Source organism: Ictalurus furcatus, chromosome 20, assembly GCF_023375685.1.
Source record: "Ictalurus furcatus strain D&B chromosome 20, Billie_1.0, whole genome shotgun sequence".
NCBI lineage: Eukaryota > Metazoa > Chordata > Actinopteri > Siluriformes > Ictaluridae > Ictalurus > Ictalurus furcatus.
In genome coordinates, this window is record NC_071274.1 from 7,288,916 (window position 1) to 7,304,140 (window position 15,225).

Consider the following 15,225-nt stretch of genomic DNA (forward strand, 5'->3'; position numbering starts at 1 on the left):
ATATTAAATAATATTTATTATTTATATAATATTATAACTAAAAATCTGTCTGGTATTCTCATGATGATCAAAGATGACTATCAAAGAATGGATATTTATTTTAAAATGAATATATCTTTTTCAGCAGTCTCTCTATAGAGTTAGCTAGTATCGATTACAATTAATTGCATATTTTGCAGCTGAATTGCACTACAAGTTGTGTTTATTTTCTGTAAATATTCTATCCATTATGCTGTACTGGTGTAATTATGTGTATCCTGTTCCTGTGAGCAAAGAATAAAAACATTGTCACTACTTACATTGTAAATTCATTACCATTACTTAATAAAGTCAAGGTAAATCAATATAAAAAGAAATACAAGTTAATAAATAATAGTATTATTAACTAAGAATATAAATTAACAAGGAAAACAGTAGCTTGATAAACAATAAAAATTCTCAAAAATGTAATCATTTTACTAAAACAGTTGATCTGATGTCACTTTCTTATGCAGCAGCCAATACTTATTTGTTGTTGTTTTTTTCATGCTCCACAATTGGATAATTGAATTTAGATACAGGTGGATAGTTTTTGTTATTGATCAGCAATAAGCAGTCAGTCAGTTGAACATTTGAGAAGATGCAGACCTTACTAGGATAGATTTCTCTAGAAAAACTTGCAGTATATTGTTTATTAGGCTTTAATATACAGTATATAAATCTATAAAAATATTCAAACAGTTCACAGTATAAAAACAATACATAAATTATTTAAATCTCATTCACAAAAAAATATGATTTTGAGAAAACATCTTTTGTTGCATTCAGTAAATAATTAAGAGGTAATCACAAGATAACTAGACAGAAAAATGCTCTTATTTACTCTCCTAGTGGGCAGAAAGTCTCTAAGCATGTGAAGTCTATTTCTAAATGAGGTGACGGAAATAATTTGCAGTTGTATTGCTAGAGATGAGAAGATCCAAGTAGTAAACAGAACATCAGAGCATTAAACATAAATGTTTTTGTTGTAGTGCTCATTATAACGGATGCAATACAGATTAAAGAGGTAAACAAAAATCTTAAACATTAAGATATTAAATATTAAGAATAAAAAAAATGCTTAGATAAGCACATTTTTCCTTGAAGATTTATGTCCACCTTTAGCAAATACAATCAAGCTAAGAGTAATGGTAAATCTTTTTTTTTTTTTTTAAAAAAAAGACTATCCAATACCTCCTTGCTTCTTTGTTTCAGTATTTCGGGAACCGTACACGGTCCGTGTGGCGGACCAAAGAGTCATGAGAGGCAATACAGCGGTCTTCAAGTGCATTATCCCAGCCTCGGTAGAGGAGTACATCACTGTTGTATCATGGGAGAAAGACACCGTCTCACTTGTCTCAGGTAAGAATCTAGACACAAGTTAAATCTTACAATCGTATAAGTTAGATATTACCACCATTTTTGGTGTGGCAGATTCTTCCTATAGTAGACCGAGAACGTTCAGTTTGCTAATATTAAAGTCTAAGAACTAAATTTCATGGACAGAGAGGTCATTTTTGGAAAAAGAACAAATACAGCACTGTCAGAAGCTCTTCAGTATTCATTTTTGATAAAATTTCTTCACTAAAAGAACCTCAAAATTAGGGGTATTACACTTGCCCTCCTTACTATATTACTCCTGATATTCTATTTGCTTAGTCTGAATTCTGCAATAGAGCATAGGCATGTCTAATCTAAATAAATATAAAAAAATCATAACAAATGAAAATGGCTACATGGCCAATTATTACAGTTTCAAATAAAATCTATATTATCAATTCCATTAGAATTTTCTGATTAGTTTAATGTTTTTTGATTAATTTTCAGATTAGTTAATGTTAAATGTTTTTTTTTGTTTGTTTCTATTAGTGTTTATTATACGTATAGTAATATATCTCTTTAGTTTAAAGTGGTAAGTCAATGTTTAAAAAATAAATGCAGTAATAAGTAGATAGGCTGTTACACATCCTATATACTGTATATGTAATGTGGTTATAATTAAAATGTAAGCAAAATGACTGAAATGCTGTTATGGGAAGACATTCACAACAGATGAGTAATGGTAGAAACAAAGTGATTTAACTGTAATAAATGCATATGAAGTAAATTTCATTTAACTGGTAAATTGAATATAGTATTGATATTGAATATTCCTTCACATAGTGATTCCATATTTAGAATAATAATAGACTGTATGTAATATACATACATATATATGTGAAATGAAACTATTTTGAGACATCATTGATGATTTAAAAAAAAAAAAAAATATATATATATATATATATATATATATATATATATTTAGGGAAAGTGCATGTATTAATCCAGATTTGTTAAATATGTACTGCTTGATGTTACAATGAACTGAAAGGTAGTGCATATAATTTGGAAGGGGCAAATGGTGAGTTTTATTATTGGATGGTCTTTTATTTCACACATCTGGAAACCCCTCATTCTAGAGAAGGACCGAAACTTGAAGAAATAGTTAAAGTCTGATATTTATAATGAATAAATATGCAGTTAAAAATGGGTGTGTTGCATACCAATTTTTAACTGCATATGTATTATTTATAAATATAAAGAATATCTTCATTTTTATCTGAACATTGTTTTGTTTTACAAAAAACAAACAAACATTGTAAGAGTGAGGATATGAAAGTGGAAACTAAAGATGTTTTTAATTATTGTATTTTTACAATAATAGGGTAAGTGGATGCATATTATTTATAGTTATAGTTAGTTATAGTCATTTGCATGCTATTCAGCTCTTGTCAATGGAAAGTGGGATGGTTTAATATGCTAGCATTAACACAGGCCCATTACTGTAGATCAGGGGTGTCCAATCTTATCCGCAAAGGGCCGGTGTGGGTGCATGTTTTCATTCCAACCAAGCAGCAGCCACACCTGATTCCACCTGTTTAATCAGTTGATCTTGGCTTTCAATAGACTCAGGTGTGGCTTCTGCTTGGTTGGAATGAAAACCTGCACCCACACCGGCCCTTTCCGGATAAGATTGGACACCCCTGCTGTAGAACATAGCTGAGCGCATTGCTTTACATCACACTGTATGTACAGTATAATGGAAGGCTTATGTTTTTGATTGATTTTTACCCTGTGGTATAGTTAGAGTCCAGTCCTGGTTTCTGTTAGAGAAGAATCAACAAAAATCACAACGTCTGCTCCGAACAAAATCGTGTCTTCGATGCTTTGTTTGCATTCGCATCCTCTTTGAATTAATGTTCTTATATCACTGTCTATTAAGAATCTTATAATTGATTGAGTGAAATTCTTAAAAATCTCAAATCAACAAGTACAAAAACTTGGTGAGTGCACCTGCTGAGGAGGAAGTTATTAAAAAAAGTACACGTTTTTAATCAGTGTTGCAGTGGAATGTTTAATAGTGCGCCTTTAGAAATGGAAAAATGACTATTACTGACTTCATGACTAAATAAAAAGGTAAGGCAGTTTTAGTCAATGAAACATATCAAGAGTTAATAAAGCAGTAGTTATGAGTTTATAATCTCGGTACATAATCTTAAAATGTAATTATGTCATGCTACATGAATTAGAATGTTACACTAGTTGGATGGCTAGCTAGTTATCTTACTCTGGTAGGGGCTAAGAAACAGAAGATCACCTGTGACCAGAGGTACCTAAGTTCCTGTAGCTGGAGTGGTACCAATGCCACTGGCAGCATGCTCAGAGAGAGAATTTCCTGTTTACCCAATCACGATTCTATTATGATCTAAAAATAAATTCTACTTCTTGCGCACTAATTTTTTCTCAGTGCAGACTCGCTGATTGTTAAGCAGTGCAACTTTCAGTGGAAATCCATGCTCTGTTTGTGGTCATTTTGCTGATTTCCTGAAGTAATAGGTAGTTATTAGATTAGTTAGCGTACATTTGGGCAGCTGTTGGGTTTTCACATGACTTTTTAGTGCATTTAGGTGTGTAGTGAGAAAATGATACTCAGTATTTTTCTGTGGTTCAAAGATTGAGTGGTCAGTCAGATACACACTAGAAGCAAATATTAAATTATGTTCTGTTGGTTCCTACTTTCATTCACTAATGCTGGTACTCTGTATCCTCCAAAGCTTAGATGCGAAACCAGGAGTCTGCAAAACTGTATGCCTCAACTTTATTTTTCTCAAACAGTTATGGTTGGGGTTTCCAAGTAGCGCAACAGAAAAGCATTCGGCCTAATGTCATGAGGTTTGCATTATGATGATGCCATAGCCATAGCCATGTGCATTGTGTTGTCTGGGTGTTAAGAATGGCATACTATCTGTCCCCTGTCACTCACTAGCCATTCGTGGGAGTCTGTGAACTCATGTATGTGGAAGAGAGCAGATACCGATTTCCTTCAAGTGTGTTTGAAAAGGCAGCAGTTTGAAAAGATGTCGAACACAGAATACACCCCCCATAGCTATTCCTCTCAGGTTTTTGGGATACCAATAACTTATTTTTATTATGTAATCTAAAAGTTGCTAATTGTGTGTTCAGCTGGCCAGTAAATAGTCAAGCTTCTTGTAGCTGAGTTATCAGGATTTCCATGTATGAGTAATGCGTCACACTTCAGGACCTTCTAACTTTTTGTAAAGCAGGAATAAAAGAATGAAGCCATAGATTGAATTTCAAATGGCTCATTATTATAAAGTACATACAGTATGCTTTATTCTAAGCAATGCATTTATAAATAGGTGAATACAATTGGTGTATTATTATTATTATTATTATTATTATTTTGCTTTGGGTTTACTTAGAGTTGTGCTAATATACAGTAACATTGTTTCAGTGAACTGTGATGACATCTTAAGAAAAAAAATGATACCATTAATATTATACTTGGGAAAACAATGTGCTTGTCTGAAGTACCTGCAAAATTGTTGGAGTTCCGTGACATGTTAAAATGATGACATGCTGTTACATGGTTCTTGTTCCAGTCTTCACTTGACCATTAAACCACTAGTCAAATCAAACAATTTAATCCAACATTTCTATTTCTGCTTAAAGAACAGACAATATTTCTCATTCAGATGCATGGATAGGATAAAATATTCATCTCCTCTGTTACTCTGGCATAAATCAGCATTTAGAATGGACGACACGAATTATCCAGCCGTACAATCCCTCTGACGCTGGTGATTTTCCAGCAAATCATGGAGAAGATGAAATGCATAATTACATGGCCGGGCTTGTCTTAATTAATGAAATGTGATTGAAAATATAATTACAATATGAATTACCTCTCAAAATAAGGACTGCTTAGTAGTCATTTGAAGCGGAGGCCCTGCTTTAAATGTGAATGAACGGAATCTAATGATGCCACTAACTTACCATTAACCTGTCATGCATTTAAAAATCGAGCGCGATGGGCGCTTTCGAATTCATGGCCATGTGCCTGTCTCCCTCCTCTCTCGGGCTTTTGATAAACAATTGACCGTGCTAATGAAGAGATGAAAGGGCCTGCAGGTGAAAGGGATGCGTGCGCTTTCTGTTTGGAGTTTCCTGAGTGTTGTATGCAGTCTAATGCATCTCACAGGGGCTGCTTTATTTTGTGTAAAAGTGGCATAGGAACTGAATATGGAAAGGGAACATCTCTCTCTCTCTCTCTCTCTCTCTCTCTCTCTCTCACACACACACACACACACACACACACACACACACTGTCTCTCTCTCTCCCTCTCTCTCACCTTTATTTGCTGCCCTTTGTGGCTTTTGTTCTCAGACTCATCCATTTGATCTGGTTTATTGTGCTGGGTTGAATGATGCAACATGAGTATTGATGGTTTTTTCTTTTTGTTTGTTTTTTTTCCTCTGTTATTTTTGTTTTTTTAAATGGTGGATCAGTATGATGAAAATGATGTATCCTGGACAATATCCCAAATATTTCTCTTTAAGGATCATTCAGCAATTGATTAACATTACACAAGCATATTTTTCAGTGGAATATATTTATCTCAATGAGTTAGTATGACAAATGATCAAAATCAAAAAGAATTGAGTTTTACAATAAAGTGGTGACTAATTTATTAGGCTTTTCTGTTTTTTTAAAACTGGTATGCACTTAATGTGTTCTACAGTTTGAGGTGTCGTGATTTCTTGCACCGAATTTAATGGCATTTTAGTTACTAACCATAGCAGCAAAAAAATAACTAACCTGCAAACATAGTCTGCGTTTGAATACACCGAACAACAGTACAATCATAATGGCATTGGTAATTGTAACATTAAGGTAAAATTTTTACAATATTTCCTGGTGTATACTACCAATATCTTTGCCAGTATTGCAAATTGATGAGTAAAACAGGAAGGAGCTTGCTATGGCTATGAATATACAAACAGAGTATTTGGATCTGGATGAAAAATCCTCCTAACAATTATTTATACTCTGCACATGGCAGCATTATTCAAACTGAACAGAATCACTGAGTAGTTTTATTTATGGTGAATGCTGCACCTTACAGAAGCCTTAAGAGCCCATGCTTCATTATTTTATTTCTTTCTTGTTTTATTATGATCTTCACATAACAAGTTGTTTTCTCATGATCTCCACAAGCTCCACAAGCGCAATCCTGCAGCATCATGGATCAACTAATTCGTTTGTACTTTAATAAGGGACTCACTCAAGTTGAAATAGCTAAATGTCTGTCAGTGATTGACAACCTCCATATTAATGTCCGACACTTGAGAAGGAGGCTGTCAGGTCTACAGCTTCATCATCGAAGACAATATAGCAACCTGGTTCTCCTCTGTGACACTGCTCTGTCTTAATGTGGAGATAAAGTCCATCTCTACAGCGAACAATGATTAAATTTACGATGGTGTGGAGAAGATGCCAACGTGCTTGCGACACCAGTCCCATTCACAAGCTGTGAGATTTTCTCATGCTAAAATGACGTGGTGAGAAAGCAGCATTTTGTTGTGTCAAGATCATGAGAAAATGAAGTCGCGATCAAGAGAAAACAACAAAAAATAAATAATGCATGGCGTCTTAGGGCGTCCGTAGCACTTACTAGGGAGTAGGTGTAAATTTTAGACCGTATTTAAACGATCACTTATGTCACTATACATTTTTAGTAGTTTATTAAGTTTAGTAAACTTCAACATTATGACATTTACGTTCAAACGACAGAGCTTAATTTCAGCTGGTGCAACTGGCTGCCAGGAATGCATGGGAGGAGTTTCAAATGGCATATTTATGAATAATAATCACTGCATATATAAAACAGTGAAATTGCTCGTGAGGGAGGAATAGTAATAATGTTTTAATTTATGACCCAGATTTTTCTCCAAGTGTAAATAGAATAAAGATTATTTTGCATCCTTTTCTATTAGATTGAAGGGGATTGTTTGAAGTATCAGCACATTCTAATTAGGCAAGAAAACTAAACAGACATTGAAAATATATGAAACAGTGAGTGAAATCTTCACCTCTTTTGCAGTGTCATAGCAGGCACAGGCTACACGTTGGTTTGTTAATTCTGCAATATTTCTGAAATCAGAGAGCCATCTGGACGTGTTGTTGCTGTCTCAACATCAACGTGTTAATTAACAACACACTTTTTTTTTGTCTTATCACTATTTCAGCAAAGTAGCCTTCTATATTATACAATGAGAAAGAATCTGTTCATCCTGCCTGTTGTAAAAATGATAACAAAAAAAGTCTACAATGTAAAAAAAAAAAAGATCTATTGTGAACGGTTTTAAACTAGAAGATACATTCCTTTCCTTTCCTATAATCCCCGACATTTGTATAAAGAGATTCATCTCACAATGTTTTAATGATTAATGATTGGCAGCACCATTGACCATTAACACAACTGATTATTTCCACTAAATTTAAGGTTACAATATGTAACCTTACATGGCATTTTTTTATTATAGAGCTAGTTATTCAATACAGGGTGAAACTAGGGAGCTTCATCAATATCTCTTGGTTATAAGTCCAATTCATGCTCAATAAATATCTCTATATATTCATTCTTCTCTGTTATTGTTGGATCATCTACACCAGGAGTGCCGGAACGCAGTCCGCATGCCAACCCAGAAAGGAATGTCAGCAGACCAAACTGAGTACAGAAAAATACTGTTGCAGATCTGATTAAAAAAAAAAAAAAAAACAGGTCGTAGAGCAGCGACTCTAGTTTTCTAAACATGAACCAGCTCACCTTCTGTTGCAGATCGTTTATCTAATCACATGCATTTATGTAAATTATTTAGCTGAAGGCAGCTCATCAGACCAGAGACTAGCTACAGGGCTAAACTCATTAGGTCAAAAAGGAAGATTCTTGACAGGCTTGGACTGATGTTTCATTTTATTTACCCTCTCAAGTCTGATTATCAACAACATAGCTTAGAAATTTATTGAAAGACCTATGGACGAAACTAAACAACCTCGGATTGCCTTATTTATAGTAATAAATGAATCACTTTATGGTTAAGCATTAAAAGGTAACTGTTGTCACTTTTCAGTCATGATGATATCTGGTCTGGATTTTGCTCCAGCAACCCTCCCTTCATTGGTCATTATTTTAACTGATGCTGTCTGCAGTCAGGCTCAGCTGTTACACAGCCCATTGCACAACCCCAGCTTTGGCATTTGGCCACAAAAATACTGGATATGAAGCATTGAACACAGGTACTGCCAGCATAGTTTGCTTACAGGAAATAGGCGAGTGAGAAGTCCTAACACAAATGTTTTCATCGCTGTGCGAGAGACAGTGGATTTGTGCACTCGCAGACCAAAGTCAGCACAACCTTGAACAGAGAGCGAGAGAGAATGGAGCCACAGAAATAAGCTCTTTATTGCTTCTTGCTAAGCCAAGAGTGACACACACACACGGCAGACAAGGCGGCACTCGGCAACTGGATGCAGTGCAGAGTGAGTGCATGAGGCCAGAATATTTCTGCTGTAAATAAGACATACCATTGACTGCACTGTACTGCTCTCTCTCTCTCTCTCTCTCTCTCTCTCTCTCTCTCTCTCTCTCTCTCTCACTTGTTCTCGCTCCTTTCCTCCCAACCTCTGTGCCTCCCTGTGCTGGCAGGTTTGGAAGTAAATTAGGTCAGGGCTCAAGGAGAAAGCATGATCTTCCCATAAACAGCAGCGCTGCAGCCACCAGCCAAAAGTCAGTGATTCACTAAGCAATGGACTCATTAAAAACAATCAGATTAACAAGTACAGTGTTTAGAAGTATATTGCATGAAATAGTGATGACCTGCTAAGCTGGTAAAATTCAACACAAAGCACTGCATACTGTACAGTCAACTCCAAAGCTGATTGGTCCCTTTTGAAGGAGTTGACAGAAATGATCACAGAAACATTACAAACAATATATTTTGCTTAATACGTCTCTCATTTACAAATGTTTAATGTTATAAAATTATTGACACCACTAAAGAGTATTCAAAATAAATACAAAGAAATGGTCATCCTTTCATTGTTTAAAAATGACTCTCAATATCCAGGACCAAATATGAGGCTACAATCGAGCAGATATTTGAAATCGCTTTGTTATCCATAGCCTTGGAAAAAGCCAAAGATTTTTGAATGCAAAAGAGATGGTCAGATACTGTAAAAGATCATTTTAAAATACATGAACAGGAAAAATGCCATTACATATAAGGGTTAAAATACCCCCCCCCCCCCATATGTTTAGAACATTATACTGCAAAAGAGATGTGTGAAAAACAAGCGGTATATAGTCCAAAAAAAAACCTGACTCCAAAAAATCTGTACTGCCTTTGTGCATCATTAGTAATGAAGAATAGAACTGGGAATACAAAGAAACAAAGGAAGTGAGAGATTGAGAGAACAATAGTAGGAGATGGTATGATTTTGATTTTGTTTAGAACATGGTGTACCTCAAGGAACCATACAGTACTTGATCCATATCATGTTTGTGTCTTATATTTTTAGATGTAATGGATCATTCAAATGGAGACAGAAAGATAGAAAAAAGGGGAAAAAAATAATAAATCGAAAGGTTCTCATAATGCTTTGTGCTGCTAAATAAGAGCGATACATCATGTTGGCAATTAGGATGAAAATGATTACAGAACGATGTGTGTAGGCCACTAGAAACTCTGCGTTAATGTTTAATAAGCACTGATGGGTTTATGGAATGTTGCTGTTTGGCAGTGCATGTCAAAGCAGGACTTTCCTGGCTTATGGATTACACCCCACCGGTGCACTGGACACAGTCCAGAGCCTAAGATGGCAGCGCTCCAACCGTCAGATTAGCAATAAGTGTGGCATGAGCTAATTATGGCTAGAACAACCAATTAATTTCGATTTATAAACTCCTGTAAATTTTGGGCTCGTGTTTACCTCTGTGCTGGGGTCAGCTGTGCTCACCTCTGTAAATGGAAAAGGGTAAGTGACAGGTGTTCTTGGCCAAGGTGGAAACTCTCCATATGTTGTTTCAAACATGGCGGGAAAGAGAGAGAGAGATAGAAAAAAAGCATGGATGGTTCTGGTGAAGGATCAAAAGCAGCCTCTGATGTTACCTTGAAAGCATGCAGTGCAAAATAGGCTCAGTCAGGAAAGGGTCTTAGGCATGAGTTCTGTTCTATCTAGACCATGTGTGTTATTGAAACGGGACTCTCTTAAAGCTAGCCTGAAAAAGACATTTCTTGTAAATATTATTACATATTGTTACATATTAAAGATGCTCTATGTGATACCACGTTGTTACATTATCTATCACAGTTATAAATCAGTAGCAACTTTGGATGCCTATGCAAAGCTTTGGACCTACTTTGGAGTTACTGTACCATCGTATGTGAATGTTAATAAACAAGGTTGTTATTTGAGCTTCATTTCAGAGCGCGCATGCTCCGGCATGAAAGTAAAAACCGTCCACTTGTTTCCCAGCCCCGATGCACACCTCTAGTCTCTGATGCCCTGAGAACCTTTCTGACAAACTTTCTGAATTTGTTTTTATAGTGAGCCTCCTATTTGTATCTGTTTATAACACATTATCTGTTTGATCTGAATGTATTCGTATTCAGTTACATCCATACACTTTACGCAACCTGTAACCTAAACCAGATGTTGATATTCAATACCATCCGTAACGTTGTGTACAAGCCACTTGAGCAATTGTCAGGTAAAAGTGCTTATATCATAATAATAAACGACTCAAAACAACTGGCTCAGCAATTATCAACGCAGCTATTAACCTGCAAGGGACTCCAACTGCTGAAATAAACCACAAATTATTGTGGTAACCACAAATTATTGTGGAAACCACCAAGTAATGTTCACAAACCTAATGGTAACTGTGCCTTTCAAGAAGTCATCATCCCTTGCAAAATCTTGTCTTTTTTCCCACAATTTGTTTTCCTTGTTCAATGCAGAATAGGAGTAAAGTACCATATGTATCCTACACTATGTTCTGTGTTGTATGTATATCTTAATAGACTGACTTAATGATAATGATAACGAGTCTTTATTGATCCCATATACATATGCACAGTCAAATTCTTTTCTTCGCATACCCAGCATATTAGGAAGCTGGGGTCAGAGCGCAGAGTATGATACATGATACAGCGCCCCTGGAGCAGAGAGGGTTAAGGGCCTTGCTCAAGGGCCCAACTGTTGTGGCTTGGCAGTGCTGGGGCTTGAACCCCAACCTTCTGATCAGTAACCCAGAGCCTTAACCGCCAAGTCACCACTGCCCATTTAAATGATGTTAAATGTTGTAATTTAGACAACTACCCATGGTGAAAGAAATGAACATGGACATCCTACAAATTTTCTAATTTTTTTAACCCATGCATTGCATAACATTGAAGCCTTGCAACTCCATGTTTCGATTCTGGGCTTGGGTTACAGTCTGTGTGGATTTTCTGTACATGTTCTCCCCGTGACTGTGTGGGTTTTCTCTGGGTTCTGCCCAGCTCCCCAAAACAGGCTGGTAGGTGGCTTGCATGCCCTGAATTTCCCCTAGATATGAATGAGTGTGTGAATGTGTGTGTGCATGGACTCGTGTTATATCCAGGGTATAGTCCTGCCTTACACCCAATGTTCTCAGGATATGCTCCGGGTCCAAAATTACCCTGACCACAAAAAAGCAGTTAGTGAAGATGGATGAATGAATGAACTGCTCAGTGCTGGACACCCAAATGTACAGATATGCACATGCACACTTTCCTTACTCAGACATTCTGATACTGTTATTAAATGCTGTAATTCAGGTTGATTTCACTTGATTCGTGTAGAAATCTGGGTTCCTATGAATACAGTATTCCTATTGTAATTTAAATGCATTTCTAATATACTTTTAGCATTTAAAATACTTTGTAATGTCTGACATAAGCCTGTAAAAGAGGTTAGAAGTAGTTAAAAGTAGTCTGACATAAGCATGGATAAGTAGTTAGAAAACATGATGAGTATTTGACAGGATAAAGTCAGGATATTTAATTAAGGCAATAAGTATTATAACAAAGACTCTGCATTTTAACATGTGTTACAGATTTCATCCTTAGTATGTTCTTATGAACCAATATTATCTGAATTATAACCTATATAATAATAAATCATACTGTGCTCTATGAAATCACACTTATGCTTTATAATGTGCAGCAGTGTAATAATAATAATAATAATAATAATAATAATAATAATAAATAATAATATATAAGTTACATAACACCACATTCATATTCATATTCATATTCATGTATTTAAAATGCATTATGAATCCAGGATTCACAGGAGGTGTTACCAAAATCTTTCTGAAATAAACTGAATTGCATTTCTTACTGAATTATTGCACCAAGCATTTTAAAAACACTTTGAAACACTCAAGGAGGTATATCGAAAAACATGGAGGTGGGTTCATGTGTTGCTTTTCAGTTGTTTTTTTTTTTTTTAACAACAAGACTTAATAGACTTAAATGTTCTGTTCAGCATTATTATGGTTCCAGAAAGTGACCCACACTGAACCACATTCTACCACGTCTTACTGTAAAATGAAGCATTTGCCTCAGTTGTTCTGTTGTCAGATGGTACACATTAAAGTCACACATTTACGTTCAGGTCCTTTTATGGTTTCTGTTTTCATAACCACATTGCAGTAACTGTAGCCTGTCTGAAATGACCTTCCATCTCTTTCATACACAATATTAGTCATCAACCTTAGTGACCTTATTTCCTCCCCTCGTTCCCTCCTTTACTTTTCTCTTGACACCCGCTTTTCCCTGAGGCCCCCCACACACACTCCCCCCATCGTCCTGTGAAGGTCGGGGGATCTGGTATGCTGTGTACTGGCTCCATTTTGTATTATGCTATAAAGACACATTCCTCACAAACGCCATCATTTGCTTTAAAATACCACTGAGTAAAATTCAGCCAGACAGAATTTTTCCATCATGCTTTTAGGTTTCATGTTCTGCACCAACGTATTTTAACCAAGCTAACCTCAACCACTATGGTATCTGAATTAGATCGATCTGCATTAAATAGTTTGACCTGAGCCTTGCCCACTTTATGTGTAATGTTTGTTGTTCTCATGGCATGTGAATACACTTGCCGGTCTCATGAAACTTCTCATTTTCTCTGCAAGCACAATCAGGTTTGCAAGTCACGTAGTAATGTTGTCTGTTAACGTGGGCATTTTCAAAATGCGGATCATTTTTAGTCTGTAAATTCTTTAGGCTACAGAAAATAGAAAGTCTTTCTGTATTTTGAGAGTAATCTGCATTACTGTGCTGCATTACCTGCTGTACCACGTGACTTCGATTGTGCTTGCAGAGAAGATTCTGAAAGTTCAGATTTACATGAGCCTGGTACTTGTAATAATCGTTATATGAGGTAAAATTATTTGATACATATCGATCTAATTCAAATAGTGTAGTGGTAGAAGTTAGCTTGGTTAAAATACATTGGTGCATGTAAAATACATTCAGAGCATTCGAGTAAAAGTTTGAAACGTTGGTATGCAATGTATGCTTGTGCCAGAATGTTGATATTCAGTGTATAGAATGTGCTGCATATAAGTTGCATGTGAAGGTTACCTTTTTTTTTTCTTTGAGACCGGGTTTGCTTTGGATCGATATTTAAGATATTTGCAGTCAGGGTTTATTTGAAATATTTGTAAAAAAAAAAAAAAAAAAAAAAGAGGCAACTTAAATAAAACAATATAAAATAATAAAAGATAAAACTATAGTTGCATGAAGTTGAAATGGAGATGAAATTAAAAACATTTAACATATTTCCTTTTCCATTTGTAGTTTTTAGTGTGGAAAATGATGAGTGCACTGTTAGAAACTTTTTAATTTAGCACAAAAATGCCAGGCATGGCTTCTAATAGTAACAAGAGACTGTGCTGTAGAGAGAAAGAGTGGGGAGATCTACTGACTTCTCTAAGAAAACTACAATTACTAAAACTGAACTGAAAAAAAAAATGAAAATAAAAAATATATATATACATGACCAATCGTTTAACTAAAAATGATTCAAAATGGACATAGCAGAATGATATGCATGATAAACTGAGCAAGATCCCCAGACATACAGTATAAAGCAGTTATTAGTGTCTATATAAATAAGCAATTGAATATTATAATATTATCTTCTACTTTGTGAATAGTACTGATGTTTAGCTTGTGTACTTCTGCAGTGCAAAATAATCTATTTACAGTCTGTTATTTGTAAACTGTCAACTCATTTTTCTAAAAAATATATATATATACTGTATATCACAAGATATCGTAAGCTTGAAGAATAAACTTTGACACTTGCAGTCATTACTAATTTCAGCACATGGGTGGGAGCTTCATCAGCCAAGCAAAAGACTTCCCAGTGATGGGAGAGGGTGAGAGAGTGACATTAAAGCCATTACAACAGAGTTCTTAATTGGCATCGCATGCAGTGTAAAAACTTGTGGTATTTGTTGTATTTGAGGAAAATTTGCTGAAATAAAAAAGAGAGACCTTTCTGAATCTACACCCCTCCCTTACTTTCGGCTGTGCTTGTGTGTCAGTTTTTCTCCTCCCTCAGAACTCCTAATTCAGGTGTAACTGTTATCTGTTTCTCTAAGACACAGTTCAGTATCATGATTTCAAAGATATATTGCTCTGATTTGGTTAGTAAGGCAGTGGTTTCAGGCCAGTAAACAATGCTTGTTACTAATAAAATCTACACGTAGCAGTCAACTCACAACTAATTTGCAAGAATATGCATAAGTTACCTCA

At 35.5% G+C, this 15,225-nt stretch overlaps 1 protein-coding gene across 1 annotated transcript in view; it reads left to right on the top strand.

The window, feature by feature from the left end:
- Positions 1 to 15,225, top strand: part of dscamb (Down syndrome cell adhesion molecule b) — a 161,377-nt gene that overhangs the window by 29,801 nt on the left and 116,351 nt on the right. Inside the window, exon 3 of the mRNA XM_053651059.1 lies at positions 1,234 to 1,380. Within this exon, the coding sequence (XP_053507034.1) occupies positions 1,234 to 1,380 (147 nt within the window). The remainder of the gene's footprint in view (positions 1 to 1,233; positions 1,381 to 15,225) is intronic.